The sequence below is a fragment of the Pleurodeles waltl genome, chromosome 8 (assembly GCF_031143425.1).
Source record: "Pleurodeles waltl isolate 20211129_DDA chromosome 8, aPleWal1.hap1.20221129, whole genome shotgun sequence".
In the NCBI taxonomy this organism is placed as follows: domain Eukaryota; kingdom Metazoa; phylum Chordata; class Amphibia; order Caudata; family Salamandridae; genus Pleurodeles; species Pleurodeles waltl.
The window spans coordinates 1,299,111,184-1,299,127,778 of NC_090447.1; the positions used below are offsets into that span (position 1 = coordinate 1,299,111,184).

At 43.3% G+C, this 16,595-nt stretch overlaps 1 protein-coding gene across 1 annotated transcript in view; it reads left to right on the forward strand.

Annotated features, from left to right (window-relative positions):
• Positions 1–16,595, forward strand: part of MICU2 (mitochondrial calcium uptake 2) — an 840,968-nt gene that overhangs the window by 635,619 nt on the left and 188,754 nt on the right. Inside the window, exon 6 of the mRNA XM_069202256.1 lies at positions 10,391–10,473. Coding sequence (XP_069058357.1) covers positions 10,391–10,473 — 83 coding nt within the window. The remainder of the gene's footprint in view (positions 1–10,390; positions 10,474–16,595) is intronic.

A 16,595-nucleotide genomic window follows, 5' to 3' on the forward strand; every position in this document is an offset into this window, starting at 1 on the left:
AAATATTTTATAGGGGTACGACATATACCATGGGTGCACTTTTGTGACTTTCTTTAAGAATTTGGGGCCACATGTAGGTAGGTTCAGATTTGTGACCTGCAAATTGCGAGTCGCAAATCCGAATGTAGGATGGTGTCCTTGACACCATCTGTGATTCGCAAGGGCTTCGCAAATGCCCACCTCATGAATAATCATGAGGTGGGTCGCAATTTGCGACCCCCTCGCGAATGGTGGCCTGCTGGAGACAGCAGACCACCATGTCTGTGACTGCTTTTCAATAAAGCATTTTTTTTTGTTTGTTTTTGTAATGCAGCCCGTTTTCCTTAAAGGAAAACGAGATGCATAACAAAAACGAAAAATGAAACGTTTTCGTTTCATTTTTTCAGAGCAGGCAGTGGTCCGCAGGACCACTGCCTGGTCTGAAATTTTTTTTACAGTGACATTCACAATGGGGAAGGGGTCCCATGGGGATCCCTTCCCTTTTGCGAAAGTGTTAGCACCCATTTGAAATGGGTGCAAACTGCGATTGGTTTGCGCCCGCGTTCGCGGTCACAAAACAATCCTACATTGCACTGCGAGTTGCAATTAGGAAGGGAATACCCCTTACCAATTGCGAGTCGCAAACCCGTTTTGTGATTCGGTAACCAGGTTACTGAATCGCAAAACTGGGTTTGTGTATCGCAATGTGCTTTTTGCATGTCGCAAACAGCGAAAGTCGCTGTTTGCGACATGCAAAAAGCTACCTACATGTGGGTCTTGGTCCCCAATTAGGTCTGGTGTTAACAAAGACATTTTGTTTTTATTAAACTTCTATTTCTCTCTCTTTCGGCTGGCTTAACTGTGACCGATCGCATTCTGCTCTTCCACAAGGAGCATATTGCCACACAAAGTAGTTTTGTTCAGTGTCAGGAACTACAGTGGCAATCAGTGACGTAACAAAACTGGAGGGTGCCCCTTTGCAAAGAACATGGAGGAGCCCCCTCTCCAGACTCACTCAGGGCAGGTGCTGTGCTGGAGGGGCCCCCTGGAGGGCGGCTGCGGGGCCTTTGTTATGCCGCTGGTGGCAACGTGTGCTTTAAGAGTTCAAAAACTTTTTGGGGGGGTTTTGCCAATGTTTGTTACAATGTTGAGGGCCTGGTAGCTCCCACAAGAATAAAGTGTTACAAAAGCCATGTCAAAACAAGACACGCATTGATGAAACTAAAAGACTTATAAAAATATGTCAGATCAGTTGGCTTTGTCAGTGTTTGTTTATTTTCATGCTTCCCATAATCGTGTTGAAAATGGTTACACTGATTTTCCATTAGAAATATTTTTGGGAAATACTAGCATGCATCAACACATTTTACTAAATGACACTTCATTTGCATATAATCAGAGAGCATTCTGGGAGCATTATACTTAGCCTCTTAGCCTAAACTTTTCAAACATGTGTGTACACGTTTTATTTTTTTTTGTACTGGAACCAACGTCAGTAGTGAAGTGTGACCTTAAAACATTTATTTACAGCACTCACCCTAATAATGAAGGCTTTCAAATAATGAACCATATATACAAGTTCGAACAGCATTATCTTTAGGAAACACATTACCTCAACTGCAGAGAATTCCACTCCCTGTAAACAAGCAACCAAAGGGTTTGTGCTGCAGGGGGTTGGGCCTACTTGTCCCAAGGACAAAGTAAACATAAAAACTTGTTGCCCTTGACCCCAAACAAGATGTCCCGGGCGTCGGGCTATAGGAATTCCACATCCCTGGGTCTAACTAAAACCAACCATCACTTCTCTTTAACCTTAATTGTTTCAAGTGATTTGTTTTGTTAACATGCAACAGTTTCTATTACTTAACCCACTGCAGAGAGTCAACCCCTAATGCACATGGCCTTCGCTGGGCAACCAACTCTCTAGCGCTTCTTTTATTATTATTTTTATGTTTTTTGTTTTGTTTTGTTTTTTAAGTTACCAGAACCTGCAGTATAGTTTGTGAACCGCTGCTGACTGGTGAGCCTGTACTGGACCTTCCTCGCATTCCAAATGTCAAATTGCAGATCTCCAGACCCTGTGAAAGGTCCAGTTTGGCTCCAAGACACTTGTTGCAGTTTATGGACCCTTTGGAAGGGTTTGAGTATAGCAGGGGGCCATGAACCAAGCCTCAGAGTCCTGACACCCCTCACTGAAATCGTTTTTGTCTTGGATTTAAGTGCCATCCCCACCTGAGCTAGTTACCCAGTGCTTGTGATCCCTGGTGTCCAGTCGGCCACACAGCACTGACTAGGCACTTGTATAGTCATCATCTACCCCTCCCCAGGTGTATGTGAACTAAAACCAACAGTGTAGTTCACTTTTCCTTCTGTGCGAAATTACAAGGGAAAAATCATTACTTCATGCAGCAGGCTTCTACCTGTGTCAATTTTTGTGCACTCGTGCTCTGCATTCCTGCAGTTACCTTCTTTTAGCAGTTGGAGTCCTGGTGGGTTCAGGACAAATGTGCACAGTAGTCCCACTCTAGCGGTGACTTAGGAGCTGTTGGGGCAGCGCTGGCACTGAGGAGGGGGAGACTTCTGCAATCTCAGTGCATCAGCTCCCTTCCCCAGTTTTGGGTGGTTGCAGCCTCCTTAGGCCACTGGTTCGACAGGAGTGACCTCTAAGCAGATCTTGACTATGAAGATGGTCTTGGCAGTTGTTGCCTGTAGGCTGATCAGGGAGGTAAAAAAAAACATTTGGGCCCTGATGACAGCGGCACCAGACTTTCAGCTGCAGCAGGCTTCCAATTTCGCTCAGTGGTTGCCTTTTGCAGATGGCTTAATGCAGTTCACGATGCTGAGACTGGTGGACACCTTACACACACGGGTCAATTCTAATTCGCTGCCTGTCAGTCACTTGATCATTCTACCTAAAACCACACTGGGAACATGCTCAGCATCCCCCTGGGCAACCTATCCGCCTGCATTGTCAGTAACACTCCTTCCCTTTCTCAGTAGGCAGGTCTCCAGCAGGTCTCCAGCTTCTCCTGCAGTAAGTACAGAGTTTAGTTGATGTCCCCTCCCCTGTGGGACATTGTCTTTGAGGCAAGCATAAGCCCTAATTACACATCAGTCCTTAGAGTACTCTGTGGAACACTCTCTTCCTTGGACATGAAGAACTTGGAACTGGTTTGGATTCCACTTTTATCCATATCTTCTAGACAGGGAGTGTGGATGCAGTGTCTGAGGTTTCAGAACCAGATTGAGCTGGTTCTCTTTTCAGACAGCAACTTTTGTGCAATTTGAGCCCTCTCACATCAGGTAGCAGTGGGGCCGGCTTCAAGTGGGAGTATCCAAAGCATGGGCACACTACCTCTGAACATGTCATGATCCTTCCAGAAGCAGAAAAGAGTGGCAAAAGGATAGGCCATACCTAAAAACGTACTCACATTGAACAACATAAACTACAGTCCCACGCCTCACCACCACCACCTAACATCTATCAAATATCAGCTGTCAGGAAGAATTAATCAGCAATCCTTTGTTAGCTAGCCCTTAATGTAATTTCTAAAGGGACCTCTCTTTTCACTTCAGTGTCTGTGTCATCAGCAACCAGCCACAGGAGTGCAGGCAATACACTTCCATTGTCTGGGGGAAACTGTCCTCATCATTCATCTTGTGCTATCCTAAACTAGGGGCATACAAAATGGATTCCACTGACCCCAGTACTCAGACTCAAAAATTCCTGAGTTCAACTACGATACAGGTGCTACACTTGCACTGCACACCGACACACACATTGTCAGTGCTGGGACCTAGGTTTTACATCACAGAAGAAATTTACATGAGTAGGGTTAGAACACGTTCACGCTAACAAAGGAAAAAGGCCTGGTCATACCATAGATATTAAAACCACAGTACATCGCAGCCATCATTTTATGTGATACCCCCAGGGCATGAACAGTGGTTCATTGCCTACTGCAGGGGCATGTTTGGTGTTACCCTCCAGGTCACTGGACTGATCTTGGACCTCACCTTATCAGGGCCGTCCTAGGCCTCTGCTCACACACACACACACACAATAACAGTGATGCCAGGGCCAAACTAAAAGTCAGGATATCACTTTTAGGGTTTAACGGGCAAAGCACTCTGTCCCTGGTGTAATCTCTCTGTGGGATTTTAACCATGCCCAGGACACTCCCATCAGTTTGGTTGGTTTGTGGGCTTGCCTTTTAACATTTGCTTGATTTAATTAGTGAAAGGCATGCATACGTCATGCCTTTTCCGCTGGTTAGCCCACCTTGAGTGCACCGGCCAGCTACTGAAAACATACATGGCTCCATGTTTTCGGTATGGTTTCTGGACTACTTTTTCTCTTTATTTTGTAGGCAGCGCGATCTCGCTGGGCAGTAGTCGAGCGCTTTGCATGACATCGACCCTTATACATGAGTTTTTGCACTTTTGCCAGTTACATGGATGATTGCACTTTTGCCGATATGTTTCATGGCGAGTGAACTTCTGTGCCTTTTGTGTGTCTGCTTTGCGCTCAAGGCGGCCATTGGCTCGCTTATGTGAAACTGTTGTACTTTTAGTTTTCAGTTTATGGGGCCAGAAAAGTCCATTAACAAGTTTACAACACTAATAGCTTTAACTCAAGCAAACGCAAGACCCATTGCATTGCAAATGCTTGTTAGGTATCGGTGGTCCTTCAGAACAGGGGTACATGCAGGGATCATTACTGTCTCAAGGGAGGTTTTATCACATTTCATGAAAATGCAGTATTAAATTGTGGCTATGTAATCATGATAGGTGTGCTGTGCACCTCTTTAGAAGTCCTACCTTTTAAGTCAGCCTGCTCCTTCCTAGAGAGCATGCAGTGTTATTAATGTATTTCTCAGATTTAGAATTCCACAGTGGTGCTGTGTGTTAGGTCTAGGGTCTCAAGGCACTTCCATTCCACAAGTCCGGAGTCCCCCGCAGTCGACTCCCCCGCAGTCGACTCCCCATATTTCTTGTTCATCCACATTGTACTGGTTCCCACCTTTAACATTTTTTGTAATTGGATGGACTCCGTTCAAACCATCCACGTCGGTGATCCCTCCTTTTTAGGAAACCGCATCTCCAGCATCTGCTTATCTCTCAATCATGGTGAATTTCTAACTGATTTTGCTTCTATGGCAACAAGGCCACATCCCATAAATCAGAGTCTGACTCGGCAGCAACACTGCAATTTCTGCCAATACCCACCCCTTAAGATGTTTTATCCACTCATTAATCTCCAGAGCACCATTTCCTTTCCAGCTCATAGCCTTTTTGTGTCTCTCCCGGACCAGGGCTAAGTCAACTACTCCATTGAGCTGCTTTGTTGACTTGGTATGCACCACATGCCCCAACAGACAAGGCCTGGTGTTGAGCAGCACCACATTTCCTGAAACCTCTTTGAAAAGTACTACAATTTCAGACCAGAATTGCCTAAGGCAGAAGCATTCCCATGTCATATGAAATAAATCTGCACATGTCATTTGACACCTGGGTCCGGCGTCACTAGCCCCAGAGTACAATTTTGCTATGAATGCATGAGATTGATAGATTTAATGAAAGAAATTCAGTTGAGTAATTTGGATTCGGGGATTCCTAGTGACAGATTCTGTATATTCCAGAGTGTTTTTTCCACTAGTTTTCTGTTATGTCTATATCAATCTTCATCTCTCAACTCATTTTGGATATATCTGCTTAAAACACAGGTAATAGCTCCAAAGCTAGCACCATCACAATGTGTCTCTCATCCCCATGCGTCAACAATGTAGTGAGCAATGTTGAGCTCTCATAGGCTCCCCTTCTTCTGATGTCCATAATTGCCTTCTTAGTTGTGTTATGGCATTTATGGCTTTCTGGACCATAAATAAAACTGTGCAGTTTATTTTCCAACCGGGCCACTTCAAAAGTGAGTGGTCATCCTCCTGCTTATAGATCTCACTTGTTGGATGCCTGCCATGGACACCTATCATAAAATTGAGTCAGGCTGCCAAGTCTTGGGTTCTTGTTGTTTACACAGTTTGGTCCAACAATTGGTTATCACTGGACCTTTAATTTAAAAATGTGAGTTCAATGTTTGCTAAGGTCGCCTACTTTCTTAACTGGGGGCAGGATAGTGGAGGGCGGGGGGCAGGGATGGCTGGGGAGATAATGGGAAGCACAATCCAGACAAGATGAACATCATGTATTATTGCTTATAATATCATTGCATGGAATGTAAAGGGCCTGGGATCCGTATACAAGAGGCATAGTGTGCTGGCACAATTGAACAGGCTCTGTGCACATGTGGTGTTCTACAAAACACACACCTAATCACTCACAAGGCCCAGAAGATGTGCAAACAATGACACAGACAGTTGTTCTACACCTCCTATCTTCATTCATGCACAACACCGCCATCTGGCTTTGCGCTGGGTCCCGTTCAAAGTACTGGAATCCAGGATAGACACACAGGGGCGCTACGTACTACTACAAGGGTCTCTAAACGGGGCACCAATCATGCTGGGATGTATATACCCACCCAATGCAGATCCAGCTATTTACTTCATCCACCTGTCTTCCATACTGTCAAATTGGACCATGTATCCCTGGGTGCTGGGTGGTGATTTCAATTCTGTCATTGATATTGTCCTAAATCGGTCCCATCCCCCACTGCCTAGCATAGCACCGGTACATCAGGCTAAGGCATTAAAGCCATGGCTGGAGGGCTGGGGTCTACTGGATGTGTGGTGCCATTGACATTCAGCCAAAAGGGAGTACTCATCTCCCCCCTCACATGCTCCACTCCAGCCTCAATAGGTTTCTCTTTCCTACACATTTACATCCCAACATCACTGATGCTACGTACCTTGGAAAGGCACTCTCATATCATAGCCCGTTCGAAATAATGTTGCTGTGGGGGCGTATCCCAACAACGATCTCTACGTGGCGCTTGCAGCCAGTTCTCCTGAAAGATGCTGTCTTTAGAGAACGCTAGCAACTGCCATTGCTGTGTATTTCACTGAGCATCCAGGTTCAGCCTCATCTCTGATAGTGGAGTTGGGGGAGGGCCTTCAAGGTGATGATTAGGGGCATATCTGTGGGTGCGTTGGTGGTAGCTAGGAGGGCGGTGGAGCGGTAACTTACGCACATTGAAAATAGGCTGGGACTACTTCAAAAAGCTGCATTCAACAAAGCTGTCATTTCAGATGACCTACAGGAGGCCCGCATAGTGTAAGCGGAACTCCTTGAGCACCTCCGCGTGATCAATTACAAAACTTACACTCAGTGAACCCATACGGACGAGGTCAATTTGGGGGGCTATTAACCCACCTGGTTCAGCCTGACTCCTCGCCTACACCGGTTCTTTCAATAACTGTACCTACCCAGGGAACGATTTAAACACAATCTGGGATTAATGAGGTTTTTCGGGATTTCTACGCCAGCTTATACACCACCCCAATTTCTCCAGACCCTGCAGACATCTTCATCCATTTAGATCAGGTAGAACTACCCAAAGTACCAACAGAGAATATAGAAGCCCTTCGTGCCATTATAACAGCAAGAGAAATCCGAGGGGCCATCAAGGAGCTTGCCAGGAATAAGAATCCGGGCTCCGACAGGCTCCCTATCGATTTTTACTCGGCGTATGGCATACACTTGGACCCCCAATTTGAAAAGCTATACAATTCTCCCTTGGAAGAAGGAAGACTTCTGCCCACTACCAGGGAGGCCTTGGTGACCTTCCTGCTGAAGTCTGGAAAGGGCCCCACACAACTCACTTCATATCGGCCACTGTCGATCCTAAACACCGAATATAAAATATTTAGTAAGTTACTCACCTATCGGCTGCTCCCTCTACTATGATGGTTGATACTTTCAGACCAAAATGGTTTTGTACCTTGGTGCAGCACCTCACTTAAATATCCGTCTGCTGTTTAGTATAATGGATGCGGTTAGGGGCAACTACCCATGTGCTGGCTGTATATCAATGGAGGTCCGTCAGGCCTTCGACACCCTGGGGCCCCACAAAGAGCCACCACTCTTTTATTGTGTGAGGCCCTCGCTTACTGGAAACTAGCAGTCAGAGATACTGCTCCCATACCTGCTGAATATTCCACAACGTGGTCTTTCCACACAGTCCCACACAAACTGCTATGGGACATGGCAGACATCGGGTGCGTAGCTCTACCGTAGGATCAGAGCACATCTAAGGGTTTCGCTGACCCCTCTTAAAATTAAATGGGAAGCAGATTTGATTTGTGAACTATTGGATCGGGACTGGGTCTGAATATTAGAATAGCCCAAAAACGTCTCCCGTAATGAGCTATTCAAATTCATCCAATTTTCCATTTTACAACGCCCCACAGAATCATTGCCATTTTTCCCACCTGCTCCTCCATGAGACCCCGATGCAATGCTTCGGATGCTGACCTCCTGCATATGCTATGGTCTTGCCCTAAAGTATCTACTTACTAGGCAGGCATTTCGTCAGCTTTGTCGGCCCTCGCAGGCCTGGACCAATGAGGCACCCCTGCTCAATGTCTTCTGGTTCTACACCCCAGGCCCAGGGGCTCCTAGGTAATCACTAGGTTCAGGGACATATTAAGTATTTTGAGGGCCCTGGGCCAAACGAATTTTGGGGGACCCTGTTCAGAACAGCTTTGAATTTATGATGCAATTTTTGCTCTTTCATGTCCTCTTTGTCCAGGTTATTGAAAGTGCACAGGTACACTCAGGGACATGTTAAGGATTTTGGGGGCCCAGGCCAAACTTATTTTGGGGTCCCCTGTTCGGAGCACCTTTGAATTTATGATCCAATTTCAGCTCTTTCATGTCCTCTTTCGCAGACTGATCGAAATTCCAAATATGTTCCCATCTAATGTTCAGGAATAGTGACTTATGTTTTGAATATTGTAACAAAGCAGCAGCTCGCTACTATTACTGCAAATAATCTGCATGACACCCTCCCATTTCTCATATGTGAGATTCTGTTTTGATCTAAAATAAACTCTTTTTGATGGATGTTGCAAAAGATAAACAGACATTTATCTGCAAAATGTCTGTAAGAGACTCTCACACATCACCCACTTAAACAATATATTAAAGGAAAACAGCATTCAAAAGAATCTATTTAAGAATTATTAAAGGCCATCAGGGCAAGACTATCCGCAGAACAGAGCTGGCTCTATCAGGGGGCCCATTGAAAGGTCGGGATCCTGGGCCAGAGCCCACTGTGCCCATGTCTTAAAACGTCTCTCAGTAGGTTTGCTGATTTAGCCCTGTTACTGGCTAAAAGAGTTATGAGACAACACTGGAAGTTCCCAAGGGCCCCTAGGGTGGACCGATGGCGATAGGAGGTGGAATGCTAGGGCCTAGCGGAGAGCGATGCTCTGCGTAGGGAAGAATGGGTCTTCGAAAGAAACTCACCTCGCTCAAATGGGATGCCCTTTGGAGGGATTAAGGCACTGGGAGCAGCCTCTTATGGGGAAGCCTAGTGTGTACTCCCTTGAGCAATGGGAATGCCAGGGGTCCCCGCTCCCCTCTTCCCGATATTTGCTCCCCGTACGCTCTTGCACGCCTCCACCCGCACTAGCTCCCTTATCGTAGGTGACATGTTTAGTATGTTAGGGTGTGGGATGGGGGAATTATATACGGTACACTTTACATATGAATATTTGATACACGGTGTAGTGTATTTTAGACTTCATGCACTAGATTATGGTATTACTTTTTTGTATAAAAATAGTCTATCTACAGAAATATCAAGTGGATGTAATAATGATTCTTGCAAAAATGCAATAAAGTTTGTGTTAAAAAAAAACAAAAACGTTGCCATGTCTCGGGTGATACCACAGGGGAATATCTGCAACCGCCCAATCCTACTGACATATCTCTTCCATTAATACGCTGCTGCTCGAAGAGCCCTTAGGCAGAGACCTCCACTAAATAACCTTAGTAAGCTAGTTTACAGAGCACTTTAATTTGCTTCGAAGAAATGGGGGTCTGCCAGATGGGTTGGTAGTGGTCATCTAAATAGTTCAATAATTAGAGGCAGGTTATATGAGTACCTTGATTGTCATACCTCAATAAATGGCTTATAAACCTGAATTGTGCACGTTTATGGTTAAAACATTATCCAGACATCTCCGTGGACTAAAAATGATATATATTTGTGTGTGTCTAAATATATAATCATTTTTAGTCCAGGCATCCGTACATACAAATGAAATATACACATGGACTAAAAATGACATACATATGTGAGTATGTGTGTGTGTATATATATATATATATATATATATATGTCGTTTTCAGTACAGGCATCCGGTCATTCAAATTAAACATACACGTGATTTATATATCAGTCAAAGGAGAATATCTCTAATTGCGCCCGTGGTGGTTTGTTTTGCAGGACCTCAGACTGGATTCAATATTGCGTTCAAAATGCTGGACACAGATGACAACCAACAGGTTGAAAAAAAGGAATTCTCTAAGGTAAGGTGGGCATTGCCTTTTCCCATCACTTCATACCCAAGGAATTCTTAGTATCGCGCTGGTGTCCATTTTACAAATGTGTCTGATAGCAGTCAAATATTTTTGGTTTTTCTTAGGGCACCGGGTATACTTCTGGATATTCCCCATACATTCACAAATACATGTTTCCAATTAAAATTATTTCTGTAAGCTTGAAACAGTAGGAGTTGAAAGACATATTTTGAGTCCAAGAAAGTTTAATCTGTCCATTCTTGTACATCATGTTTTCTATTGAGTCAACTAAGCTACACAACCTGATATATACATAATAACAAATCCAAACAGAAAACTCAAGTGAATCCATTTCATGCAGTACATACATGTACCACCCAGCTTTTATTCCTCCGACGTCCCACCATCTACAAGCGTGTGTTAGCAAAAATACCACTCCCTTTTTATTCAAATGTAAATTTAATCCACCTGATCCTCTTGCGTATTTCCTTATCTGATCCCACAAAGCACGCCTTTCCGTTCCTTACTGTGCTGTTGCAAAGTTATTGAGTTTACCAATTTAGTCGTATGCTCCCCCCACCACTCCTTCCTTTGCGGCCCCTTTTCTCCTCTCCTGTTTCGTCGGCCGAGCACCAGTGTGGTCACAGATCAAGTAAAAGCAGACCGCGTCAGCTCTCCTTTGCTGGTCCGGGTGTCCTAATTTGACACCGGCCATTGTTATTTACTTGTCAGGCCCTATTGCACATGCAATAATTTTCAACACCAAAGAACGCACATTCCCTCCAGATATGTAGTTTCAGACATAGTCGATCTTATGCTTCTGAGGCCATCTCCCTGAACCACAGCGATAGCCATTAAACCATTTGAACTTACACACACGCTCAGAGCTATGATGTAATGAAACACATAAAATAATTAAGCATTAGGTGCACTTTCTTTCCTTTAAAGTTCATTTGTACCATTAAACGAAGCTTACTACACTTGGCCAGGGAAATTGTAATCCTAGACTTCAGCTCCTACAGTCCCTGAGTTTCATTAGTACCTCGTTGAATAGAAGCATTCAGCATGTATTGTGTCTGCGGGACTCTTAATTGATACGTTGCGGTCTATTCTTTGGCATCTAGCAAGCTCTCCCAAGAAGTAGGTATTAGCCGATAGTTGGCTGCCACTTATAAAGCCAGCCTGATTTTTCGTGCCAGTTGATGAATAACTTTCGCTAGCCAGGTTGTCAGTAACTTCACATTTATAATTGCGAAATGGTATCCACAGAACATGCTGCTCGTGTTCTTTTGGGAGGAAACTACCTAGTCTGTCACAAGCGCCTTGAAAATTTCTGCTCCTCTTCATAGAACTGCACGGTATCTCCAGGTGAGGTATCGTCCCTCACAAAGTGTCTGTCTCATTCTTTACCTTTACCATCTGTGCCAGAAAATTTACTGCCAGGGAAAGACATTAGATCTACTTTAATTTGTACTTCCTGTAGTGGAGCTGAACATATTATAGCTTTCAGATGGAACAATGTAACCTCCCTGGTAATTCCTGAGCATTCACTTTCATCTAGTTGTATTTCTTCTCGATACAACTTCCTATAAAATTTATTAAGCAGCACACTTATTGCTGCCCTCTCTTTGAATCTTTGTCAACTAGCTGGACCCACAAGCTCAGATATCTTGTGTCTTTTCCTCTTTCATGCCATGCCAGAAAGCACTCAACTTTCTCATTCCCCTTATAACCTCTTTGTTTATATTTCTACTAACAGACTGCTTTCGTCTTGTGGAAAAATAAAATATGACTGCTCGATTATTTCCTCTGCAACACATTTTTTCTCCTGGACAATTGCCTGTGGGTAGAAGTCCTCCAGTACTCAGTGTTTCATCTACATTTTATTTGAAATTATGACCCCCTCATTGTGGTCTTAAAACAGTCGCATACCACTATGATTCCTGAAGTACTAGAAATCTACAAAGTCTAGATTTGAAAAGAGGGAGTTTTTCATTCTGTTTCAAGGAGGAGGTTAAATTCCCAGACTTTCCAGTTTAAAGGTTACCATAACCAGGGAATGGTCTGAAAAGATGGCCAGGTGGATTCTTGCCGCAAGAAACCAGGATATAATCAATACACACTCTACTCTGGTACATTAAGGCTGTATAAGTTAGTGCAGAAACATTAAGTGCTGCTCTCGACATTTGTTGGACAAATCAAAGTTTCCCATTGCCATCTCAAAAGCCCACAAGACCACCTGCAAGTGGCTTTCCATGCTGCTTGCAGTGCAGCGAGATACTCAGTTTATATCAGTCAGTGCTATGTTGAAGTGTTTCTCTTCTATATAAGGAACTCTGTATGTTGCTAACACTAGCATCATGTTTGTCAGTGAAGATAGGGCCGTAAAAGATGGCCAGGATGATTTGCTGTTCATTTAATGTGGTATAAGATATAACCCAGCAATATATTCATTGTCAAACTCCCATTTTTAAAGCCTCATACTAGAGGTCTATAGGTTACACAGATCCTAGTACAGGTGCAAGCTTAATGCAGGAAGGCTGTGGCCCGCAGTACACGTCGCATGAGCTGAGGCAGCAGTTTCTCTAAGATCGTATTGGTTCAGACAATAGAGCTGAAACGTTTGTTCCTGAGATTTCATAAGTCTTGGGCATATGACAGCAAATCTATCCCTCAGGTTACACATGTTTTGTTGACAAAAGATTTGAACAGCAAAGCTAGCCTTTAGAGATGGTACAGGCTACAGTCTCAAACAAGAGAAGTGGGTTTTACAGATATTACAGGTACCTATGACCAATTACTCAAATTACTCAAGTTAAAGAGATCTTACAATCTCAGATGTGTGACAGCAAAGCTGTTCCTTAGGTCACAAAGGCCTTACAGGCCCAGGCCCTTCTTTCAGGTTACTAATACAGGAAGACATCTAGCCTCTTGAGAACCATATTGTTAGACCAGACATCCATGTCGTGGTTTGTCCTGTAACATTTTTACTTTTTGCCTTCAGACCTCCTGTTTTGCTGAGTTCGTTTTTGCTGGCCTTGGGACTCTGCACACCTTACTACTGGTAACCAGTGCTATAGTGCTTGTGCTATCTCCTTATGTTAGATTGGCATATGCCCCAATGGCCTATTTAATTTACTTGTACGTCCCAGGGCCTGTAAATAAAGTGCTACTAGTGGACCTGCAGGACTGTTTGCACCATCAACTTAAGAAGAACTCTAAACATGTCTCAGGCCTGCCATTGCAGCCTGTGTGTGCAATTTTATACTGCCATGTTGGCCTGGCAAAGTAAACATCTTGCCAGGTCCAAGCCTTCCTTTTTTAATACATGTAACACACCCCTAAGGTAGGCCCTGGATAGCCAGAAGCAGGGTTCATTGTATTTGAAAAGTAGGAAATGCACTTTTAAGTTTTATATGTCATCCTAGTGAAGAACTCTTAAAGGATAGCATTGGATTTACCTTATTAATTTTAATAATCGTAATTTCCAAATGGGAATAGGTAACCAGTTCATGTTTGGTGTTTTTGGAATTGTGATGAAAATTAGTAGTTGAGTGACCCTTACAAGATCCCGATTGATTCATTGGAATTAGGTGTTGTGTTGCTGACCATTCTTCCAGCTCCTCTAAGAGATGGGAGGAAAAAACCTTTGCTTCGACGTCTGTCAAAGCTATTAGCCGATAGTTTGAGGGAACTTCAGAAGGTCCAGTTTTGAAGATAAGTGGCCGGATACCTCATTTTCATGAGTCAGGTACAATTTCCATCAGAATGATCTCATTATAAAGTGGAATCAGGACCTCTGCCCACAGATCTGGATCTGCCCTGAAAACAGCATTTTGGAGACCATTTGGACCAGGTGCCCTGTTTTGACCTAATCCGTTTAGGCAGTGCTGACGTTTCTTCTTTCATTAGCAGCTCCATTTTAAGGGGAGTTGATATGTCTACCATAGTGGCTACCTTTATTGGGCTTTGTCTGTTCCCTTGAAAGATGCTCCCCATTTATACTCCCAAATTTCTCTAATGAATTATTGTTCTGAAAGGGCCTATACTCCGGAGTAGTTGCTGCTTGTGCTCCATACAAGTTAGAGATATAATCCTCCCACGCATTTGCTGTAATTTTTGCATCACTAGCCCTGTGGCCACTATTTTCAAGTCCATAAATTAGTTACCAGAATGTCTTACTATTATTTGACATGCTTGCAGAAAGCATCTTATTCCATAACTCCTAGTGTTAGAGGTTCTTTGCATTTTATAGTGCTTACTTGTATAACCTCCTTAGAACTTTTAGCTTTTGTTTAAGTGAGGATTGTGTAAACATTTGTTTCTGATGGGAAAACTGCCCTTGTCCCTCTGTTAAGAGTATTCTTTTGTTGACACAACATGATTGTATACCACTTATTGTTAGAGTTTATAAGGGGATGCGCCTTCCTTATATTGTTGGCTGTGAATCTTGTAATTAAGGAATTACTTAGGAAATTCCATTTGCTACCATAGAGCTTTTGACGGCGGCCACACAGCAGTCAGATCTAATTACTGACTGCATGCTGCATTATCTCTGCCTGTTTGGTAGACAGCCAAACCAGTCATCTCAAATTATAAGAAGATGCCACTTGACGGAGAACATTAGATATCTGTATGCCACAAATAGTCGGATCTAATGTTAATTTTTGTGTATTATGATCATTTTTAAGTCTTGTTGTTCCAGCATAGTTGGTGACATGGGCAATCAAGCTCTTTGAAATGATGGTGTAATCAATTATAGAGTTATGGTAGGAATTCCTAAAAATCGGAACTATAGTTAGCCTTCAGGACACATTCATTGAGTATCAATAAGCCAAATCATTGAAATTGTTCATGACTGGATTGGATGATACTACAGTTTGGCTTACCAGATGGGTTCATTGATAACAGATGGATAGTGGAGTCAACAGAGATAATTAAGTTTGCATTAGGATGTTGAGCAGCTGGTGTTTTAACATTTTTCCCACTAAATGGGCATCTGAGTTATTTTGTTGTTTCTCCTGGTGCTCATCTAAATATTTAATAGAAGAATCGGAGATGGAAATTTAAATTTTACACATTGCAACCATGTCAATTCAAAGGTAAGTATTTGGACCTTGACACCTAATTCTGTTGCTAGATATATTGCTAACCCTCCTTTAGCTCGACCTTGATTTGATGTACGAGTAGCATTGATAATAAAATCTTGATAGCCGATGATTCGAGTCCATACCGCTCTCTGTTTATTGTAACATCAGTATTTCAAAGCTTTGCAGGAATAATATTGCCTCTGGATCTTCCAGCAGCCTTGTGAGGCCGTACACATTCCAAGAACAAATTCCTGTGGGCAATTGTTGTTTGTCGAGGTTGGCTGCACATCAGTCATCACTATAAGCTTTTAATCTAGATAGGGCAGATGGGAGCCAAGTCCAGCCTTCCCTTAGAACTTTCCTCTTAGCAATTTGTTCAAAAGTGCGTTGGCTAGGGACTGCGTTTGTTGGCATTGTAAAGAAAGACATTTTTGTTAATTTGAGCAGTGGGCCGATAGCACCTCATAAAAGAGGAGTAGACTGTTTTGAGATATTCATTGGCGGTATGGACTGCCCTTCCCTTTATAAAGGGAAAGAGGGGATCAGAATTGTCAGGTAATTTGAGAGGACATCTTTCTTGACTTCGATACTCCACTCTTCAAACTACAAGTACTTTGTTTGCAATTTTAGGAGTTGACCATGTGACCTGGGTAGATTCCCGAGAAGAATTAGAAGGATCTTGCTCAAATTGGTTGCCTCCATGTCTACTGACATGAGTCCAGATAAAGTTGGGATTCATGCTAATAGTTTTAAGGTAGCGCTTTGATTAAGAATGTCATGGGGACCTCTAGATTCATACATAGGATTAAGGATAAGGTTGGCATGGTTAGTGTAATGTTGGTCAGTCTAGCGCCTTCATGTGTCCCATTGTCACAATCCATACCTTGGCACAGACCATTTTTCATTGATCTTCCCGGGTTTCCCTGTAGGGGTAAAATAGGTAGGGAGTTAGCATGGCCCCCTCCACAAGTAATATTAGGTGTTTATTGATGATTAACTTTGTTAGGTGCCGATGTGGTAAGGTTTTAATTTGGTAAATTC